The sequence below is a fragment of the Schistocerca serialis genome, chromosome 11 (assembly GCF_023864345.2).
Source record: "Schistocerca serialis cubense isolate TAMUIC-IGC-003099 chromosome 11, iqSchSeri2.2, whole genome shotgun sequence".
Taxonomy (NCBI): domain Eukaryota; kingdom Metazoa; phylum Arthropoda; class Insecta; order Orthoptera; family Acrididae; genus Schistocerca; species Schistocerca serialis.
This window is the reverse complement of record NC_064648.1, coordinates 56,858,938-56,883,107: the sequence shown is the minus strand read 5'-3', so window position 1 is coordinate 56,883,107 and position 24,170 is coordinate 56,858,938. Positions and strand designations below refer to the sequence as shown.

The 24,170-nt window shown below is 41.2% G+C and overlaps 1 protein-coding gene across 1 annotated transcript in view; it reads left to right on the top strand.

Annotated features, from left to right (window-relative positions):
• LOC126426433 (putative zinc finger protein 66) overlaps positions 1-24,170 on the top strand; it is a 95,087-nt gene that overhangs the window by 5,394 nt on the left and 65,523 nt on the right. The window contains exons 3-5 of the mRNA XM_050088350.1: positions 11,128-11,190; positions 20,807-20,899; positions 21,822-21,902. Of these exons, the coding sequence (XP_049944307.1) occupies positions 11,128-11,190; positions 20,807-20,899; positions 21,822-21,902 (237 nt within the window). The remainder of the gene's footprint in view (positions 1-11,127; positions 11,191-20,806; positions 20,900-21,821; positions 21,903-24,170) is intronic.

Here is a 24,170-nt window from a genome sequence, read left to right as displayed (position 1 = left end):
CGTTCATGAAGCACTTGTGGGTTATCAGTGGCCCAAAAGTGTACATTTTGTTTGTTAACCGCACCATCTAAATGAAAATGTGCCTCATCTGAAAAGCGAACGTTGTTGAGTGATTCTTCTCTATCCTCCACCCACTGAGCAAACAGTAGTCTCTGCTGCTTGTGTTCTTCAGTGAGCTTCTGTGCACGGTCATCTTGTATGGGTACATGTGGAGGCCACTTTTAAGAATGCATTGAATGGAGCGACTGGATATTCCCACTTGCACTGCTGCCTTTCTACACAATTTCCCGGGACTTCTCTGTACAGCAACTCGTACTGCTTAAATATTTTCCGGCGAACAAACAGGCTTAGGCCGAGGTCGCTTCGGATCCAATACTGTTCCTTCCTGTACAAATTTATCGTACAACCTGTGAATGGTCTTCTTGCAAGGGACCCATCGTGTGTTAAACTGTTGTCGAAAACGCCTCCGAGTCACAACAAGGCTTTTCGTTTCACGAAAAAGTAACACAATTGCCGATCGTCGCTGTGTTGTCAGTCTTCCATTGTCATCCATTGCTGGATACTAGTCTCCTAGTGACAGTATCGTGAATTACATGTCATTTTGTAACTCATTTGTTTTTCCAAGCTCTGCTGGTACTGCTGTAGAGATCCCAGCGGAGTATCTAATGTGTGGTGTAAATTGTAAAAGAAACAATTGGTAACACATTTTGTACGCCACCCTATAGTTAAGTTGTGCCACAAATTCCTCTTCTCCCCAATTGTATTCAGTATCTCCTCATTAGTCACACAATCTACCCATCTAATCTTCAGCATTCTTCTGTAGCACCAAATTTCGAAAGCTTCTGTTCTCTTCTTGTCTAAACTATTTATCATCCATGTTTCACTTCCATACATGGATACACTCAATGCAAATACTTTCTGAAAAGACTTCCTGACACTTAAATGTATGCTCAATGTGAACAAATTTCTCTTCTTCCGAAATGCTGTCCTTGGCACTGCCAGACTACATTTTATATTCTCTCTACTTCAACCTTCGTCAATTATTTTGCTCCCCAAATAGCAAAACTTATCTATTACCTTAATTGTCTTATTTCATAATGTAATTCTGTCATCATCACCCAATTTAATTCGACTACATTCCATTATCCTCGTTTTGCTTTTGTTGATGTTCGTCTTGTATCCCTCTTTGAATGCGCTGTCCATTCTGTTCAACTGATCTTCCAGGCCCTTTACTGTCTCTGACAGAATTACAATGTCATTGGCTAACCTCAAAGTTTTTATTTCTCCTCCCTGGATTTTAACTCCTACTCAAAATTTTTCATTTGTTCCCTATATTGCTTGCTCAATATGCAGACTGAGCGACACCAGGGATAGGCTAAAACCCTGTCTCACTCCCTTCCCAACCACTGCTTCCCTTTCGCTCCTCCATTTTTATAACTGCCATCTGGTTTCTGTACAAACTGCAAATAGCCTTTCACTCTCTGCATTTGACAACTGCCACCTTCAGAATTGAAAGAGAGTATGCCAGTCAACATTGTCGAAAGCGTCTTTAAGTTTACAAATACTAGAAATGTAGGTTTGCCTTTCCTTCATCAATCATCTAAGATAAATCATAAGGTCGGTATTGCCTCACGTGGTCCAACGTTTCTACGGAATCGAAACTAATCTTCCCTGAGGTCACCACCTACCAGTTTCTCCATTCGACTGTAAAGAATTCATGTTAGTATTCTACAGCCATGACTTATTAAACTGATAGATCGGTAATTTTCACGCCTGTCAACATTTGCTTTCTTTGGGATTGCAATTATTATATTCTTCTTGAAGTCTGGGGGTATTTTGCCTGTCTCATACATTTTTCTGACCAGATGGCAGAGTTTTTTCAAGGCTGGCTGTCCCAAGGCTATCAGTAGTTTTAATGGATGTTGTCTCCTCCCAGGGCCTTGTTTCAACTTATGTCTTTCAGCACTGTCAAATTCTTCACGCAGTATCGTATCTCCCATTTCATCCTCATCTACGTTCTCTTCCATTTTCAAAATATTGCCCGCAAGTGCATTGCTCTTGTATAGACCCTCATAGGTCTCTTCAGTATTCCAGTAGGCAGTGTCTGTCTTACCCCTGGTCATATATGCCTCTACATCCTTAAATTTGCCCTGTTACCATCCCTGCTGAGCCATTTTGCACTTCCTGTCGATCTCATTTTTGAGACGTTTGTATTCCTTTCAGCCTGCTTCATTTACTGCATTTTTATATTTTCACCATTCATCTATTAAATTCAGTATCTCCTCTGTTACCCAAGGATATCTACTAGCCTTGTCTTTTTACCTACTTGATTCTCTGCTACTTTCACTAGTAATCTCTCAAAGCTACCCTTCCTCTTCTGCTGTATCTCTTACCCATGTCCTTCGCAATGGTTCCCTAGTGCTTTCTGAAATACTCTACAATCTCTGACCCTTTCACTTTATCCAGATCCCATCTCTTACAATTCCTACCTTTTTGCAGTTCTTTCAGGTCTGGATAGATATCTGCCTATTACACATTACAACCTTCTCCAAATGTCGGCGGTATCTTTCAGTCAGCAGACAAGATTGGCCTGTATGCTTTTGTGCTGCATATGTCCCTTCATGCTTCCACTTCACTATCTCATCAGAAACAGTGGACGAAGGAATGTTCAGGAGTGTGGAAAGCTCGCATACAGACATGTGACACCAATGAAACCCTCTCACCTGACCACATTCAAAGTCAATGAGCTCCGCGGAGCGCCCCATTTTCTCTCTCATGATGTATAATGACTACTGAGGTCTCTGATATGGAGTAGGTGGCAGCACAATGCACCAAATATGAAAACGTAAGTTTTTGGGGGTGGCCTGATGCTTTTCAGCACATAGTGTATGATGAAGTTGTGCTCTGTGCAAACTTCTACCAGACGGCTTCCTCTTTCAGTCCTTACCCACATTCCATATTCACCTCCTACTTTTCCTTCTCTTCCTTTTCCTACTATTGAATTCCAATCCCCTATGTCTATTAAATTTTCGCCTCCCTTCGTTATCTGAATAATTTCTTTTATCTCATCATACATTTCTTTAATCTCTTCATCATCTGGGGACCTAGTTGGCATATGAACTTGTACTACTGTGGTAAGTGTGGGCTTTGTGTCTATCTTGGCTACAATACTGCATTCACTATGCTGTTCATAGAAGCTTACCTGCAATCCTGTTTTTTATTCATTTTTAAACCTACTCCTCCATTACCCCTATATGATTTATAATCCTGTATTCATCTGACCAGAAGTCTTATTCCTCATGCCATCAAACTTAACCAATTCCCACCATATTTATCTTTACCCTATCCGTTTCCCTTTTTAAATTTTCTAACCTGCCTGCCTGATTAAAGGGTCTGACATTCCATGTTCCAATTTGTAGAACATAATTTTTCTGACTCCTGATAACGATGTCATCCTGGAGATCTGAATGGGGGACTATTTGACTTCCGGAATATTTTACCCAAGAGGACACCATCATCATTTAATGAACAGTAAAGTTGCATCCCCTCGTGAAAAATTACAGCTATAGTTTTTTCTTGCTTTCATTCGTTTACAGTACCGGTACAGGAAGGCTGTTTCGGTTAATGTTACAAGACCAGATCATCATTCATCCTGACTGTCGCCCCTGAAACTACTGAAAAGACTGCTGCCCCTCTTAAGGGACCACATGTTTGTCTGGCCCCACAACAGATACCCCTCCATTGTGGTTGCACCTACAGAACGACTATCTGTACCGCTGAGGCACGCAAGCCTCGCTACCAGTGCCACGGTCCATGGTTCATGTTAGGTCCACTCCTTCGTGACGATCATGTTTCCTATTGAGTATACATTTAAGTGTCAGGAAGTCTTTTCTGAAAGTATTTGCATTGAGTGTGGCATTTTTCATGAAAACAATGCACCATTTCACAAGGCCATGAGTGTGATAGAGTGGTTTCAGGAACACAGTGGTGAGTTCCAATTGATGTGTTGGCCACCCAACTCACGAGCCCTGAACCTGGTCGAACAGATCTGGGATGTGATTTAACATAACATCAGAGATCATCCCCCCTACCAGAATTTACGGCAATGAGGTGGCCTGATTGTATAAATATGGTTCCAACTTCCTCCAGTGATCTATGAAGGCCTCATTGCTTCCGTGCCACTATGTCTCCCTACTGTTGTCTGTGCCAGAGGTGTACATACCAGCTTTTAGATGAGTGATGATAATCTTGGGCTGATCAGCCTATGGCAGTTACCATTATTGAAAGAAGATTGTTTTATTGTAATGATTGTGATGGTATAATGATACTGCCACATAAAGTTCGGCTAAACAGTACATGCTGCCCACGAGCCCTGCATGGTTCACCCTCCAGTCCAGCTTCAAGACACCGACTGCCCGTGAGATCCACTGCTGTTCCTCTACACCCATTGTTGCTCCACAATGCCCACTGGTGCCACGAGCTCTGAGCTGTGAGAAGTGACATCTGCCAGGCACATGGGGCTCGAATTCGAAGAGAGCCTCCTCCACCAAACCAAAATCCCCCTTCCCCACCATTAAGGAACCCTTTACATATGCCTCTCCTTGATATGAATAATGTGCATGTGTGAGGCTTTACTCATCTATAAATTCAGAACCAGGAGGTTTGCTGAGCTGACCACCCTGACAATCTAACAGGGTCCCAACAACTGAGGAGCTATCTTGCTATCGAACCCTGACTACCCCTTTTCAGCAATATTAGGGTTTCGGACTAACACTGTGTCCCCAGCCTTTCCAATGTTCTTGAAGCAAATCATTGATTGCCTACAGGTTGACAAGAGGAAAATTGACTGGATGTGCTAACATAAGGAATACTGGAGCAGCCTCCAGGGACTTGGGTTGTGCAGTGTTAAAGATAAAATTGAGCCACATTGTCTGAGCCTTGTTGTGAAAGGTAAGCACAGCCTTCAACTTGCAGTTCACCTGGTCAGCAAAGTATGCTGGTAAAAGGATTTGTGGTCACATCTTTAATTCCATTGTCAAAGCAGAACCTCACAAATAGCTGGGAAACAGAAGCTATCAAGCATCCTCGGTGGCCTGGAAACAGAAAAAATTCATAACAAATGCTGGCCAGCTGCCAGGATGGTCATTTCTCTGCCCGGAATGTGTCAAAAAAACGAGAAAAGTCATCCATGATAACTAGTAGGTGCCTAACACACATACACTTGATGAAGTGGACCTATATAACCCATACAAAGTTAATCCATCAGGCATTCCTAACAGGTAGACTCTAAAAGCCACTTGAGGGAATTCAAGTTGGGATCAGCTCCCTTATGGCTCTCACACTCCTCCACCAACCTCTGGACAGCCTTATTCAGGGAGGACCAGGTGACATGTTGAGTGATGTTGACCCCACCAACCTCCAGGCTTGCTTATACAGGGAGTACCAGGTGATGTGTCATCTGATCTTGACAACAGTTTTATAAATGCCTAAGAGGGTAGTATGGAAATAATGAGCCAAAACCTAACTAAGAGCTTGATTGTCAGTCTCTAAACAAAATTCCTTGTGTTCAAAATAAAATCTGAATTTCTTAAGGGCAAGCAGAACCGCCAAGGCTTCCCATTCATACATAGAATATTTCATCTCCACAGGTGAAAGTTCCCAAGGTGCATTGCTATAGGACATCAACATGCAACGCCTCCCCTGCCATTCTGTTCCTCCAGAAGAATTAGGTGTCCATCTGCAAGAAGAACACGAGCTCAAAATTGGGTATGGCTAATACTAGTGGGTTACTAAGTACCACACTAATGGCTTCAGAAGATTCTGGATGACTTTCATCCCATATGAAATTTCTTAAATCGTTAAGGCACCCCACTAATTTAATAAAATTCGGCACAGACTTTCGAAAAAAAATTGTCATGCCTATGAACTGTGCCACAGCTTTCTTATTTCTAGGAGCTGGAAATTTTCGCAAATCACTAGTATGCTCCTGGTCAATTTCAATCCAATCAGTGAAACTAAGATGTCCCAAGGATGAAACCTATGTGCCAGTGTCATTTTAGATGGTTTTACAGTAAGTCCCACCTCCCTCTGGTAAACCAGAACTGCCTCAAGATGTTGCAGGTTTTCAGACAGACTAGAACTGTAAACAATCATGCCATCTAGGTAATTAGAGACACACTTGAATGTGAAATCACCAAAAACACAATCTAGAAGGCAAGACATAATGGTAACTCCCATTGAAAAACCAAAGGACACCCTGTTAAAATTGTGGAGGTTCCAATCTGTACAGCAGGCAGTAATATACTTGGAATCCTCTTTTAACATGATCTGATAATATGCGAGATTGAGATCCAGGACAGCAAAATACTGAGCCTGACTGAACGAAGTAAAAGAATTATGCAGATTGGGAAGTGGCACAGATTCCAAAACTATGTTCTCATTAACTGCACAATTACCCACAACAGGATGAAACACCCCACTGCTGCCCATAGATACTGAGAATATGGTAGAAGCATAGGCTGAAGTTGAGGGCCTGATGACGGCATTGAACAACACATTATTAATCAAAGTACATATACATATCATCCTTGATGGAGAAAACCTCTCTGGAATGTCATTTGTAATGCAAATCTTGTACTGGATTTTATCGGTGATGTCCAATCTGTTAGTTAAGATCTGTGGTAACCGATCAAAAACTTCCAGTACCAGCATCACCTCTACTGGATGAAGGTGACTGAGCTGAAATGGCAAACATTGCGGTAACACACTATGAATTCCTGTGGCAACCTGACAGGAGCACAATGTGAATGTTTCAGCTGGGTTAAATTTAAAATAAACAATCCTGCATTGACAAACTAGCACAAACCCACTACCACTTACAAAAACACACTGCAAAATTAAGTTCACTGAAAGATTTTTAGTTACTATCCACTTCACAGACCAAGAAAATTTTCCAATACTCAGTCTTGCCAACCAGAGGCAACATGTGCCCAGTGAGAGCTCAACATTGGAAGGACGGATGCAAACAAGGCAGTTCACAGGTATGGTGGAACGTCAAATGCCACAGATAATCTAAATGAGAAACTTAACTACCAGAGTTGAGGAGGGCACACATTCGTTCCTGGTTAAGTTGTACCCAAAAATAAGACAGGGGTTCCCGTACCTCGGACTTGGCACAGATCCAGCCCTTAGGCAGTAGAACACTACCGTGCCTCTTCCATTCTGTGTGATGTCGGCTGTTTGATTCTCCTTCCATGTCACCAGACATCGCCATACAAAATGCCACTCTTTGTTACACTGGAAACACATCCTACACTTTTTCCTTATGGGTGGTCCCCTTTTAAATTGCTTGGAATCTCAATCCCCATCCTGATAATGACACTTAAACCCCCATCACTGCTGGTCTGTGAAACTCGGACTTCAATAGCGGACACCAAAGCCTCTAATTCAGTAAAAGATGTGCATATATTAGTGAAGGTAATCCAAGAACAGTCCTGTGGCTGCATTTTCTGTAATATATTATTGAGTATTTGTATCTCTGTGACATGCAATTCCAGGGATGGAATGGTCGTATGCATTCATCTATGAACCTAGGAAAAAGTTCATGAGGAAACTGCAATAGCCAAAAATGTTTATGCCTGAGTAGCCTCTTAATACGAGGTGACAATTTCAGGCCAATAATTGATTTTTACAACTCCCTTGATGTTGCACTTTCATGTAAAATTTGATTGAAAACATGGCTTAACACAGGGGGTACAGCGTCTGAACAACAACATTGTCAGTGATGGCCAAAGTGTCAGCATGAAACATTAATTTGACCATGATCCATATGATGGATTTCACCTGTCTTTAAATTCTACATTGAAAGTTCCATTATAGCTTGCAGCAGTAACATTATTTGGTATGGTAATTTCCCAAATGAATTCTCCTGAGGTCCTTAAAGGTGTTCGTAGCATTCCTACTACTTCCAGCAGTTATATGTCAGTGGGAGAATCTTGTTCACCACCTATTGCTCCTAATTTGTCTAAATCAAGGCAGCTGTCCCTGTAACTGCAGAGCTAATGTACTCTGCTCAGAATAGAGATTACATTGTGCAATACCCCACAAGTGATTATCCCAATGGATCAATTGTGCCTGAATTATATGTATTTGCTTATGATGGGGCTGACTACTTTCTAAACACACTACATTCTGACACAAGATTGTCATGGCCAGAGCTCAGGCAGCTAGTGCAACATATACCTCCACGGTGCAGTTGGTACTAATCACTAAGGGGTCGTCCACAAGTTGGGCACACCGCCCTTACATGGAAGCTGACGAACTTTTAATTCATAGATAAACTGTTGATTTTTCAATGAGGACAAACTGGGACAGTTGTGAGACCCCATGTTCCGCAGTGGATACCTGCAAACACACACCTCGTGGTGAGTGACAGTATGACACCTTTCCCCGTTACTTCCAGAAAAATAACCATACTCTGTTACCAACCAAACGTCCAGCAGGAAAAGGGGAAATTAAGTGGAAGGACTGGATGGATTGGGGCTCACATGGGTCTCCATTGTTTATTAAAATGTTTTTATTTAAGAAAAATAACTAAAGTCAGATACATTAGCAGGATTACAAACACCACTCTGAACTTTCAAATTTAAGACATTACACACCTTAGTTTAGTGACAATTTAAATAAGGCAATAGTTAATGACTAAAGCTGTGTCTGACACCAGTTCTTAGATTTTAGATTCAAAATTTCCATCTTCACAAACCGCAAATGAGAAAATGCTTCAACAAATGAACAAATAATTATCTGGAAACAGATGGCACTTTAAGACAACACAGAAGCATAACTCATCTCACAGGTTAAAACTGAATAGCTATACTGGAAGACAGAGCAATTTATAGCTGCCTCGGGACCCCTAGAAAAAGGAAATTCTTAAAATACACCTCCAAGTGCATCTAGATAATTTAATAAAGTAAACAGGTGCACTGATTTCTAGAGCTACCTTCAGGCAGACAGACAGAGCAAGTCTCTTGAAATCTTGCACCAGTGAGCAGTTAAGTAATTAACAAGAGAATGAGTGTGCACAGATCGATATAACTGGCTTCAGACACAGTGAAAATACTATTAAGGCATACTGAAGAAAATCCGTAAGTGATTCAGTATGTGAATGTGCATGCATAGCAGCTCAAGAACACCCTTTAAAAAGGAAAACGAGTAATTAGTAGTCAGAACCTACTTGTAGCAGTAAATAAATAACAGGTGAGAAAAGCTCACTTCGTGACAACTTTAAAATAACAAACACTTGAAGAATTAAATCTGGTAAGCAGTAACTCGCCCTGAGACGGAATAAATTTCTTTCACTCTCCACCTCACAAATGGCCAGTGAACGAACACGAAAAACATTCAGAGCTCAGTAACAGGCTATGTTTTCACAAGTCTGGATGACATCTGAATGTGACGTGTGATTCACATAGAGATGATCAGCATGTGACCATTCTAACAGTGCTTGACAGTATGTACAGCAAAGGCACTCGACCCAACAAACCCCCAAAAATCAAAATGTACAAAATTTTAGTACAATTTTTGAATAGTGATTTACGTAACTTGAGTGAAGGCAGCCTATCGGTAGCTGGCAGTGGTGAATTCCCTGAGGCTGATATACAGAGGCAATGTTAACAGCCACAGCATGATAAGCATGCCCTGAGTCCAAGTCCAAAATAGCCAAGACCACACCAATGTACTGTCTTTCATTAACACCTGTACCTGCAATTATTAACCTGACAGAATTTTTGAAGGGCTATTAGTCACTCCATCCTGTCAATTGTGGCTGAATGGCAAATACTGTCGATGTACCCTGCATGGTTCTTATCGTGCCCCATGGCACCCCGAGCTCCAAGCCAAAGAAGTGACATCACCAGGTGCAGGATGGGAATTCAAAGAGGTAGCCCATCATGCCTCAGATAGTAATAATAATAAAATCATAATGATCATTATTTGTACTAGTATATTAGTATTATTGTAGGCAGTTAATTAATACAAAGATCAATTAATAAGATGTTGCTGTATTCTTTCTATCTTTTGCCCAGCATCTCTCTTCAAGGCATCTTCTTTGCGTACACCATTTTGCTTCATTATTTTGTCGATATACTCTTTCTGAAAGTTAAGTGGTCTACTTTGTTTCTATCTGTACGATGATTTCCAATAAAAAATTATTTTTTGGCTGCTAATTATCCAACATCCTCAACAGATCCCAATATCAGTTTAATGATTTTCTTCCTATGCTATCACTGTTTCATTTGTTCTCATTCCAGCACTTCCTTTGACATTATGGGTTTTTCAGTCTTGATATGCTGGTGCTGTTCCATAAATAATCTTTCCAGAACTTTGTCTTCTTTTGAGATCAGCAAGTAAAACCCATAGTTCAGATCCACAGAATAGGACTGGTGTAGCCTTTAGCCTGCTCTCTCTTTTTGTTCTGTTGGAAACGTGCTTGTCCCACCAAAAGGAATTCATGAAGTTAGAATAGTATTAAGTAGTGTGCCAACGTAGGGTGTGTGCGTTTAATAATTTTATCATAAATAAGCATTCAGTGCAACAAGGTTTTGATGTAACTGTTCTAGACATTTTATTATTCTGATCATAAAAGTAGTATGAGTGATGTGGCACTTGACAGTCCAGTTTCTGCTCCCCCACACAGTTGGTGTAAACTGTATTGTAATTTGATATGAACAATATTGATTTTATGAACAACATTGAAGTCATTGTTTCAGGTAGTAACTGTGTTATATTACTTCATTACACTACCATTATATGCATATGTAGATAATGAAGCTAGAAAATATGATTGAAAACAATAGCATAGGGAGAAGGCTGAAATGAAAGATCATAATGAATTTTCAAAGGCGTTGTCATTAATCAGTCTTACAATTTTTTGCTGCCTCCCATTGAAGTATACCATAGTGAAATCTTCACTCAGAATTTTGAACTCAAAAGAGAACACTTAACAGTAACTACTATTTAGTTATAAAGTAGTGTGATGGTTGAGGTTTATTTGTGTGATACATTTTATATAATATGGGAGGACTGTGACTGCTTAAAAGTACTTATTACAGTTTGTTATTTTTGCCACAGGCCCAAGATTATGCATGCAGCATGAATGTAAAAGAAGAGTTGGAGGAGGGTGTGAATAAAGAGGTAATTTTAGAATTTATATGACTACATGGAAGTAATCTTGTTGAGCTGTGGTGAAAATAGTGAGATGGTAATCAATTGTGTGTGTATTCACTTTAGCAGTCCTGTTTTTACTTTTGGGTAAAGATAACAAGGGTTACAGTATTACAGTATGCTCCAGGTTGGAAACGAGGAAACCGGTAAAATAGAATATTTTGTTACACTTTACCCATATGGATTTAAACATTATCTTTGAGCAGGTGAAGTAGTTTAGCTTGTGAGTTTGTAGAATTGCTTCTTTACATTATAAGTACAAATAAAAATTAAATGAGATAGCATTGATGGAGTTATATGAAAATTGGTACCAAGTCCCAAGACTCAAGCTATGATTTCCTGTTTTAATGAGTAGTTCCCTTAATGGTTCCGTGTATGTGAACTCCAGCATAGGATGTTTTTATTCGCCATGTGATACTGCTGTGACAGTTACAGAATCATTCAAGAAAAATCTACACGAAGTAGTGCAGAAAAAGTAGGTGATCCTAACCTACTGAGTAGAGACTAAGATGTCTGTGCATACATTGCAAGTGGTATGGACAGGCAGTCTTGTGAAGTACTTTAGAACAGTTTTCTGAAAGCTGTCGTAAGCTGCTAGTTTAACAGCCCGCACAAAATTGAAATAGTTGAAATACTGCAACTATAAACAGGCTTGTCCTTACAGATGGTATTAGTACAGAGAGGGGCTAGTGATCATGATGCCAGCACAGCAACAGTGGTAAATGAAACTTCCTGGCAGATTAAAAGTGGGTGCCGGACTGAGACTTGAACTCGGGACCTTTGCCTTTCACGGGAAAGTACTCTACCATGTGAGCTACCCAAGCACGACTCACGCCCCATCCTCGCAGCTTTACTTCTGCAAGGTTCGCAGGAGAGCTTCTGTAAAGCTTGGAAGGTAGGAGATGAAGTACTGGCAGAAGTAAAGCTGTGAGGACAGGGCGTGAGTGGTGCTTGGGTAGTTCAGATAGTAGAGCACTTGCCCGCAAAAGGCAAAGGTCCTGAGTTCGAGTCTCGGTCCGGCACACAGTTTTAATTTGCCAGGAAGTTTTATATCAGTGCACACTCCGCTGCAGAGTGAAAATCTCTTTCTGGATGGTAAATGAAGTTAACGAATCCTTTAAGAGGGCTAGGTGAATAGATTTGCTAGAAAGAGCGGGTAAGTAGTTGTTAACATCTAATTTAAACAATGAGAATGTCATTTACTTCCAATATGGTATACATAGAGGAAGATGGACAAACACTAAATGGACTGTAAATCACATGCTGAATAAGTATGTGGTGAGTAACTGGGTTACAGACAGGAAAGACCCACTGTGGTTTAATGTCAGAATTCGGTAAACACTGAGGAAGCAGACTGTTGTACACTCAGTTCAAAAAAGTATGCACACTGGTGACAGCCAAGTGCTAATGGAAATTCTTCTGTCTGTAAAAAGATCTATGCGTGAAGCATACAACTACCACCATCATACATGAGCAACAGATTTTACAGAGAACGTGAGACATTTCTGGTCAAAGACTTCTATCCAGGCAGTCATTGACCAGTCTGGTGTGACTTTGGAGGAAAGCAGAAGGTGGTCACTAACCCCTCTCTGTATTTAGTTATCAAGTTCGTGCAGGAGGATCATACCAGCATATTGTTGTTTCACTGTCACACAGACTCCTGTATTAGGAACATGGTAATAGGATCCCTGGAATAGAGAAGCAACTGGAAGAGTTGAAAACATAATAGTTGCCATGTCCAAACAGAATCACAAATCATTTGTCCAGAGAGTACTCTACAGCATTTTCCTCATACTTAGCTTGCATTTATTGCAAATCTCTCACCTAGTGCAAAGACTCAGGCAGCTGGGAAAAAGTTCAGGTGGCTTCTGTATATAAGAGTGGTAAAAGAATGTACCTGCAAAATTACAGAACAATATCATAATGATTATTTGCTCCAGAGTTCCTGAACATATCCTCAGTTCAAATATAATTAATTTCTTTAAGACAGAAAAGTGTTTATCCACAAATCAGCATTGATTTTGTGCAATACTCATCTTGGTCTTCTATCAAATTATGTACTGTGAACCATGGATGATGGGCAACAGGCTAGATTCCACATTCCTATATTTCCAGAAAGCATTTGAACAGTGCACCACTACATACTGTAACTAGAGGTATGAGCGTATGGAATAGGTTCCCTGATATATGAATGGTGCAAAGACCTCTCAAGTAACAGATGCCAGTACTTTGATCTCAACAGCAACTGTTTTTTCAGAGACAAGAGGATCATCAATAGTGCCACAGAGAATGGTGCCATATTTATATATGAAATGATCTGATGAGCAGCATTCTGTGCCTGTTTGCTAATGGCATTGTGTGTGCGGAAGGATCATCACTAAGTGACTACGAGGATACAAAATGACTTGGACAAACTTTTTATGTGGTGTGATGAATGGCAGATGCAGAAATATTCAAGTAACTGCAGATGAGTAGGAAAAACAATCCCATAATGTTGTATACAACATCAGTACTCTACAGATTGACAGTCTGGTCAATTAAATGTTTAGGTATAACATTGCAGGGGCCGGCCGGAATGGCTGAGCGGTTCTAGGCGCTACAGTCTGGAACCGTGCGACCACTACAGTTGCAGGTTCGAATCCTGCCTTGGGCATGGATGTGTGTGATGTCCTTGGGTTAGTTAGGTTTAAGTAGTTCTAAGTTCTAGGGGACTGATGACCTCAGAAGTTAAGTCCCATAGTGCTCAGAGCCATTTGAACCATAACATTGCAAAGTGATATGAAGTGGAACAAGCACATAAGGATGGTAGTAGGATGGGGAATGATCAACTTTTTTTGTATTTGGAAAACTGTGGTTCATTTGTAAGGGACACTACATATAGAACACCATAGAAGTGCCTAGTAGTAGTAATTGTTGTTGCTGTGGTAATAGATGCCATCCACAATGCACCGCTTGGTGGCTTGCACAGTTTTAATGCAAACGTACATGCACAGCAGCCAGAAAGAAGATAATCAAGCTGCAGATTCCATGTGAAATGCATTCTCAAGCTTTATAAGTTTGGAAAGCCCGTTTGTAAGGCTAATAAGTTGTTAACTGGCGTATGTGACAGAGCCAAGGATCAGTCATCTGCTTGTGTCATGAAGAGAATACATGACAGAAAGGTAAACATAAATATAAACTAGAGTTAAAGTTGTCATCAGCCTGGAGGTTTTAAACACCAGAGTTCTCTACTACACACAGTCCTACTGACTACCATGTGCTGTTACCCGCTTTCCACATCTGAACTGATTTACCCAACTAGTTACAAAGTTTTGTGGCGGTGTTCGTAGCGACAAACAATTCGCTGTAGAAACGGCTTACGAAGTCACCGCCACACTTTTAATAGCGGGCCGACCGGTCCGCTGGAACAGTGAACAGAAAGATGAAAACCCAAACACTCTGATTAAATAAAAGTCGGTACTTATCTTTATTGATGAAGATACAGAAACACAATAGTGAACTCCGTGTCTACAGAGATCTGTCTAGTTCGAGTCGGAGCGGCTAGGTCAGCGTCGGCTGACGACAAACAACAACTCTGCTGCAATGAACACACAACTGACTAGCAAGTACACAATTCGGTGGCGAGTATACAACTGAGTGGCGAATACAGAACTCCTAGCGCTCGCGACTCCAGCGCTTAAGAAGCCAGAAGCCAGCGGTGGCGCGCGCAGACTTGCGGCGATTTCCTGTCTCGCTGGCGCTGCTTATGCGGACGGCGTCCGGACTTTGATGCTGCCAACCTTTTGGCAGTGGGCTCGGGTGGCATTACTGGCTAGGATATAACACAAAGTACCTGCTGTTCAATGATCAAGGACCTTTGGATTTGTAGTGTCACAATTACCCATTGAGCCACCAAGTACTAGAAAAAGGCAGAAGCATTTAGCAGTAAATTCCAGAGCTATAATCCTTATAATTCCATATGGAATGCACTCCAAAAGTAGATGATGAACGCACCAGTGGTCACATGACCATAAAGTGTAGTTAGCAGATTCAGTTACACAAAAAAACGGTGCTGAACTGACACCTTTCTGCCATCTGAATTGTTCATTTATGGAACAGTGGTTTGCACATGTATAGAAACAGACAAAGGTCATTCCAGTTTGTAAGAAAAGTCACAGGAAATACATGCAAAACTACAGACATACCTAGTTGGTGCAAAATTCTTCTTGAATGATTTTGTGATCCTGTACGACGGCTCTTGAAAAAAAAAATCAATTCATCTGCAAAAATGGAAATGGATCCCATAATTACTGATCATGTGAAACTGTTTAGTCTGCTTCTCCACAGTGCTGCCACAATGTAGTCAGCCTGTAAAATGAGACCATAGTTCTGAAGCAGTATCTGTGGGAAAGCTAGCAAAGTTGATGTGCCTTTCAATGACTTAGTACTTCTGCTATGCAGTTAGTCATTACTTTATGCCTTAAATTATGTGAAAACAGTAAGATACATTAGAACTGAATGGTACAAATGGATAGGTGTGATGTACCTGTCATTACCACATTGTAAACTATACAAGTACCTTCTCTTGTGATGGTGTCCAACAGTCATAGCTACTCCACAAAACATATGGAATGAAAATGAATGTTTGCATAACTGCCTACTTATTTGTGACAAAAAGTATTTTAAGTATAGTTATACATGTTGGCAATATAAGAATATTATTGAGTCTGAGAATCCTACTTTCACTACTGTTTGGGGGTTACCACCAATAGCATGCGCTTTCATTTATTGCAGAAGTTTCACCCATATTCATTCTTGCCCTTTGTCTCCCCTCCACTCTTCTGATGCTACCATCCCACAGGTGTGTCATCTGTCTCTTCAGTGTACATTCCATGGCTTGCTAAATATTTCAAGGGTTTCTGCTCAATGTTTCAGCCAGCTTTGGTCCAAGCGTATTTTGAACATGACAACTTTCTTGGAGGGCATTACATTCAGGAACTACAAATACATCAAGAATTTACTGTTAACATGTTGATGGTAGTATGGTCTTTACTTTGTATGCAGTCTGACTAGCGTGCATTCATCAGAGGACCTCAAACAACTGCCTAGCCTAAAAAACGCTTGCTTTGTTTAGTGCACCACTGACCCATCAAGTATTTCTACAATTCTCCACCTCATAATGCATTTCCGGCAGTCTGCAGTTTGGGCAGTCAGAGAATCAATGAAGCCTTTGGTTGAGACCCGCCACTCATGCCAAACCAAAGGACTTGAATCAATTCTGGGAATGCTGATACAAACTGTGTGTGCTGCATGCACTCATGTGTGACACAGGGGCTCTTCGCCATTTGTACTACCTCTGAATATAAACTGAAGGTGGCCTCAGAACCCAAACGATCATCATTGGCACCAACATCAGCCACAACTTGTAGACAGCCACACCCTGTGTGTTTCTTAGCCACAGGCAGGATATTTTCCACATCTCAGATGAGGCTCCATGGCAGACATATTCAGTACACATAGGATTCATTTCCAGTCCTGGATGCCATTTCCCTAAGGAGCTCCATAATGCGTTTGACGTTGGAAGTCCTGGTTAACTAGAAAACTTCTCTCCACTTGGGCCTGTCTGGACCCTGTTGAATGAACACCTGCCAGTCCACTCACAGGGTCAATGGGTGAGGCAGCCTCCACATCACTCTCTGCCTCAAACAGTGCTAATTGTTACGACCCATCCCTCACCATTTGGTGAGCGCAACTCAGCCACATTGGGTACACCACAAGGTGTCTTGACAACAGAGCCAGTGGGCAAAATAGGTGGCACCTTAGGCATCCTATGTGATGAGCCAGATTCTCGGCCCCCACTACTACAATAGGCAGCAGCCTGAATGCTGCTGAATATGGCAAAACGCATCTTCAGCTGTTGGTGAACTGAGACCAGCTCCTCCATCTGCACACAGTGTGCACACATTATATCCATTCCAGTACTACTATTCAAGAATTAACAGTAAAACACGCAGAGAAAGCCATATATGTAGCTTGCTATTGTTCTGATGTTTCACCAGTGGAGGCTAATGCATTATTGAACTGTGTAGCTTTTCATTCAAAAGAATTAAGATCTGTGCAACAGACCATGAATACACTTTAAAGTTACTAAAATATAGGATTGCACCTCTTTACTACAAAAGCATGGAAGGAATGTAATCATAAAACGAGAGAGAGAGAGAGAGAGAGAGAGCGAGAGAGCGAGAGAGAGAGCGAGAGAGCGAGAGCGAGAGCGAGATACATATGAAGGGCTTATTTCAATAGTGGTACAAGTCCATTACCTCCACTTTTCTACCTATAATGCTTCTGAAATTAACGATCCAAACTAAGAGAAAGAAAGGTTCGTGTCTAGCAAGAAGTCATATGCTTGAATATATTTGTGGTATCTCAACTGCAGATTTTTCAGCACTCATTTAACTTTAGGACTCTGTATCTCAAGATGAACAAAAATGGACTTGTACCACTATTGAAATAAGCCCTTCATGTGTAACTTGATTCTGAAACAACCCTGATTAAATCAGGGTATTGTTAGCAGTCAAATAATGTACGGGCTTCACCTTTGTTTCAAGTAACGGTAACCTAATGCATACATGCTAATTGATTTTGAGTGCTATGGGTGTTATTTCAGGCAGAATTTGGCTGCTCAATAAAGCTACATTCAAGGAGCAGGGATTGTTGACTAAAGAAGGTCATGTAGGTTAGCCCGAGGTAAAGTTACATATTTTTGGTTAAACATAAATGGAAGGAATCACTATCACTGCAAAATAAATTTTTATTCATATCTAATCTCAACATGTCAAATATGCTTGTGTTGTCTGTTCTTTTGGACATGTCCAAGGGGACAGACAGCATTTTGATCCTGCAGCCACAATGACTCAGGGACAAAGGAAGTAGAGACATTAGTTGTCTGTGGGCATTAATTTACATCAATGAGGTTGGTTGAAAATTTGTGCTGGACCAGGAATTGAACCCAAGTCTCATGTGGACTGGGCAGTTGCAGTGACGACTATGCCATCTGGACACAGTGGTCATCACATCTGCATGGTCTACTCTAGCATGCTTCCTGTCAGACCCAAATTCTGAACTTACTCACCACTGATGCAGTGCCGATGCTCATGATCCTCGTTACACATGGTGTCTCACTGGTTCCTGTAAGAGGTAGTGTGTTGTGCATCTACACTGAAAGGATCATTGGCTGACATCACCTTAATTATATATGTGGTGTCCATTCTTTCGGATATGTCGATGTATCGTCACATCCTGTTCGAACAATCTGAACATGTTTTCCTTACTGCAATCATTTGTCCAGCGTTGTGGACATGTATGTGTGATATCAGCATTCCATCTTTGTGATCATTTCTTGGTAAAAACAATTGTCACAATATGGTATAATTTTGCTTGCTGGGATCAACCCACAACAATGGGGACAAACATTCAGCCAGTGTGATATTCCTCCTCTCACTGTGCCATTATGGTCAACACTCACTCATTGTGCAGCTTCATCAATGCATCTGAAAGGGGCAACAGTGCATACTGGGAGCATTAAGTGATTGACTACCGATACCTTGTATTTCCTACTGGTTTGAATGAAATATGCTTACCTTTCAGTAGGTAATTATGCATCCCCTACTGTGCTCTGCTGGTGTCACATACTGCAGTTTGAGCCTCTGAGACAAGCAGTTGCTGGCCATTCAAAACAAACAAAAGACAACTCTGTAATAGACTGCACGAATCCATGCATTACAGTTTTGTAAATGTGAGATTACATCTCTGAAACTTACTCATTGTTGATACATAGGGACCCTACCATTTTCCAGAGAAAATGTAGTGGAGGTCACGAAACTAATGAAAGGTCTGATATGAGTCTTAAACTCTGCTCAAAATTAGGTGATAGTAGTTCATCCGCAGCTTGACTCTATAAATTAAAAGATGTTCTCTTGCCTCACTTACAAATGTTCATTGCCTCTTCAGCCAACAGCCAAAAAGTGAGCCTAGGATGCCCTCTGAGCCCAACCAACAGATTTTGTTGTTGCACGCGAGCCTCAGTTCACAGCTGGCCAATAGAACTTACACCATATCTCATATGAGACAGTGGCAGATGCAGAAAAACCTCAAGGAGGGCTCACTAAAAATATCTTGAGCTACCTTTACTTTTACTGTAATAAAAGCTAATCAAGTCATATGGAAAGTGTAAGAAAGTTTTATTTAAACTGATTATACACATATACATGATATAAAAAAGTTAGAGTTGTGGTTCTGTACTTTAAATGATGAATTCTATGCACCTACTCTTCCTGACAAATTGGTTAATTACATTGTCAGCACGACAAGCAATGTCAGGGTGAGTGTCCAACAGAGCTAAGCCATTAAGTCGATCCTCCTTCACTGTTGACCTCAGCCATGTCTTTGTACACTGCAGTGTTGAGAAACTTCTTTCTACTGCAGCAATAGATTCAGGTAGACAAATATTTTGTACAGCGTGTGCAAAGTAGGATGGTCAGATATAGGATAGAGAGACAATGCTTGCATAACAAAAACACAATCATTAAGGGCATTTATGATCATTGCTTGTATTGAAGAGACTGTCCCATTAGTCTCTTTTTAATCACAAAGTGTGAGTCGTCTTCAAAATACAGTAGTTCGGTTAAGCACTGATTTAGTTTGTGTGCAAGATCATTAGCATCATGTTCCAGTAATTGTGATGGGAAAAGGATGTTGAATTTAAAATGATAAATATTTTCCTTCAGCAAAACGCTCTCTCATGCCAGTCGTAACATGGTCCAGTGTTGGAATAAAAAGTTACTTTCTAATATGTCATAGCATCATTATTATGATCCCATTATGATGAACGTCGAATCTAATTTTGCTTTTGCCATTGCCCAATGCCCAAGATACGGTCTTGTAAGATTTTGCTGACTGGATATGTTATGCGCATGTCACTTAGTGTAAATAGATTGATAAGGTACTCCCCTTTTCTCCCCCTTCTCTCCCCCCCACCCTCTCTCCCCCCCCACCGTCTCTCCCCCCCACCGTCTCTCCCCCCCACCGTCTCTCCCCCCCACTGTCTCTCCCCCCCACCCTCTCTCCCCCCCACCCTCTCTCCCCCCCACCCTCTCTCCCCCCCACCCTCTCTCCCCCCCACCCTCTCTCCCGCCCACCCTCTCTCCCGCCCACCCTCTCTCCCCCCCACCCTCTCTCCCCCCCACCCTCTCTCCCCCCCACCCTCTCTCCCCCCCACCCTCTCTCCCCCCCACCCTCTCTCCCCCCCCACCCTCTCTCCCCCCCACCCTCTCTCCCTGCCCCTGCCCCCGCGCCCTGTCTCCCTGCCCCTGCCCCCGCGCCCTGTCTCCCTGCCCTGCCCCGTCTACCTGCCCCGCCCCCGCGCCCCAACTCCCTGCCCCGCCCCCGCCACCATGCCCCGTCTCCCTGCCCCGCCCCCATGCCCCGTCTCCCCGGCCCCGCCCCCGCCCCCACCACCCTGTCTCGCCCCCCTCTCTCCCCCTGTATGACAGTGCCATGTAGGAACAAGAGACAGATGCCCTGATACGTCACTTTCTTGGTTTTTCAGTTTCTTGAAGACCCATTAAAGGCTGGCGACCCTAGTGTTTGCGTAAAGCAAGACCCCGAACTGAAACACCATGCTGCTGTATCTGAGCGTAATGTAAGTTTTCACACAAGCACTGTATTGTGCAGGAAGTGTAGTAAGAAACTCTAGTTATATGTGTTATTTGTAGGGTATTACCAATAGTACTTTAACAGCACTTGTAATAAGCATATCTTTATGAACCATTACTGTTGCATTAATTTTTTATTGTGATTCTATGTAATGAATGCCTTAAGTACATATTTGGTGTAAACGGAGCAAGGAAGACTTCCTCTTGGAAGTAATTGTTAATCTTGTTACATCTCTGTGTCACAGTGCTGTAACATATGTGGAACTATGACATGTGATGGGTGTATATTCTAGAGTTCCCAGTCACTATTCACTGTAGTATTTACATCATTACTGAAATCCTGCTGTGGAATTCCTTATGATTTTCCTCCAGTACACATGACATAAATTTGCATTGTTCCCTAAAGAGCAGGCACTGAAATTACATGGTGATATGGCAAGAAGCTGTGTAAATAACATTAAATTTGGGTAATTTTGATGATAATGTGTGGAATGCCACATTCATTTGATTAATGACCAAAAATTCCTCTTGTTTATGGGTTTACTGTTGGAAGATTATTTGCATCTTTATATTATCTGAGTTTAATTTTGAAATGTTGCCACACATGTATATCAGATTTGTATATGGGAGTACAACCATCCAATAGAGTAGGCCATAGTGCCTCTGAAATCAGAGTGGATTATGTGACAGGAATAGAAAGTGAAAGTATGCCAAATAAGTACTACACAATGGCTGATAGCAAAATCAGGGGCAATAGAACTGATTTGGATGCATTCTGATACATTCTCTTCCCAATTGATAATCTCTGCAAAGTTGGATGATACTAATGAGAAAAGAATATTGAGAGCTGTCATATACACACAGAAGATTGCAAGCAGTTATAATTCACAGATTGTGTTCTTCTTTCAGTCGGTTGAAGATCCATTGGGAATATCTTTGTCCACTGATTTTATCAAGGAGGATCCTGAATTAAATATAACTGAGAATACTGTAAGTATTTACATCTCTGATGTATTGCATGTATTGAAGTAGTAAGTCTTTTGTTAAGTGTGTAGAGTAAAAGATGCATTGCGGTGGAATTGTCACAGATTGTCAGTTCTCTGGAATTTGTTGTTGTTCGTAATTTTAGAGTATTCTTGTACTCCTGCACTTGACTTTCATATCACCTCTTACATTCTGACTGTTTTAAATAGAAGTGGAAGGGGATTAGTGGCTGGTATAATCCTGTTCTCAGTAGCCCTTGTTGTTATCAACTACATTGTATAATGGTTGTCTGTGATGATCGCGAAATTCACATTTAGATGAAGTGTAAGTTCTAATAGTGTAGGTGATTTGAGAAATATTCCTACTTTCAACAACTTCTGATAAATAGAATTAAAAAGAACACTGGCTGTTCTTATCTTTTGTGTGAATCATAGTTATTCTTGAGTATGCCCTAAAATTTTTTTGGGATTTGAAAAACAGAGATGAAATTTGTGGGTTCTAGATCAGCCCCGATATGTTGGCCACAACCTGTACATATTGTGGCAGCTTCTGTGGTACCTGTTGTATTACTTATAAAATTTTCATTAATAGAAAAACTCTTATAGCTTTTAGTGAATGATTGTGCATAGCTGAAGCCATGTATGGCCTCACCATTCGAGTCCTGGCAGATCTGAAGAAGAAAGATTGTTTTTTAAATATGCTTTATGACCTTGCTAAGGGAAGGAGAAGCTCACATTGATAAACACATCACAAGAATGAAATTAGACAAATATTGGGGAACATTCAACACACATTTGCGAAGGTTAGGTACTGGCTCACTCTTGATCTGATTGTTCATAAACAAACTTCCTGAAGTTTAAAAGGATTTTTCAGGCACTGAAATGTTAGCTTCTTCAGACACTGGAATGTGTGGTGATTATACAAGCATACAGGTATAGGATCCAAACTATCATGCTAGGAACAGCTCAGAGAGTATATAAAGGAGTGTAGCTGATTCACAGCTAACAGGCCAAGACTTAAATGTCACAGGGACTCATGTTATGCCATTTTAAACAAATGAAAGGGATGCATTGGCATCACAAGTAGACAGGACAGTAAGTGAAACAGTAGTAGTGTTGTTCCACAAGAAGGGTTTTACAGAAATGAGAATGCTGCACATAGTAGTCAGGGATGTGCATATGAGGAGTTTGGCTAAAACAGTGATCTGTAGGGTGTCCTAGGGCATAGCTGTAGTTGTCAAAGTGGCTGGATTGTAGTTGGTGACCACTTACCATGAAAATAGAAAAGGCCATACTGCCCTTCATATGCAACCCAAGAGATCACAGGTCAAACAAGATGTCTCCATGGCACCAGGGCCAGAGGTTCAGGGATAGTGTCCACTGCATGGAGTGCTGCTCCCATAGCAAGTGTGGAGAACAGTGTGTTGCTGATTGTGTGGTCTGGAATACCATGTCATGTGGTTGGCACTGAAATCACTGATGTTGTACCCCACTTGTTACTTTGAAAATATGTAACTTAAACAGTGGTAGACACCTGAGAGTTCTACGAATATGATGTGTGACCATAACAGTGATGCTGAGTAGTACATGCAGCTGTACAGTAAATATCTTAGCTCTGTCAGCTAGAGTGGACATGCAACCTTTGTGGTCTTAGGAGCATAAAATGCTAGAGCTTAATAATGATGCAGAAAAATAGGGCTGACCATTTTGATACTGGCACATGGCCAGCAAGATTCTGTAGTAATTGTGGAATTGGGAATTTTATTAGGTAATTGCATGAGAAGCTAGAGCAAGTTAGCAAGATAGCAAATTAATACTTTGTTGGAGAAGCAGTTCAGTGCCAGGCTGGTACATCTGTTACTGGTAGGTTCAAACAACACACAAGTGTAACGGAGATCCTTCAGAAACTCAAATGAGAATTCCCAGAGGGAAGGTGATGTTCTTTCTAGAAACACTATTGAGAAAATTTAGAGAACTGCCATTTGAAGCTGACTGGTGAACGATTTTGTTGTTTCCAACATACACAGCACATAAGGACTATGAAGGTGAAATTTGAGAAGTCAGGGCTGATTGAGAGACACATATACAGTCATTTTCACTCATATTTGTGAGTGTAATGAGAACGGAAATCACCAGCAGGGTTATGGGGTACCCTTTGCGATGTGCCATTGAGTGGATAGCGGAGTATAGATGTATGTGGAAATTCTAGGTAAAATAAGTAGCTGACCAATGTAGTAGGAGCAACAATGATATTTTTCATAGTAGTAAATTTACA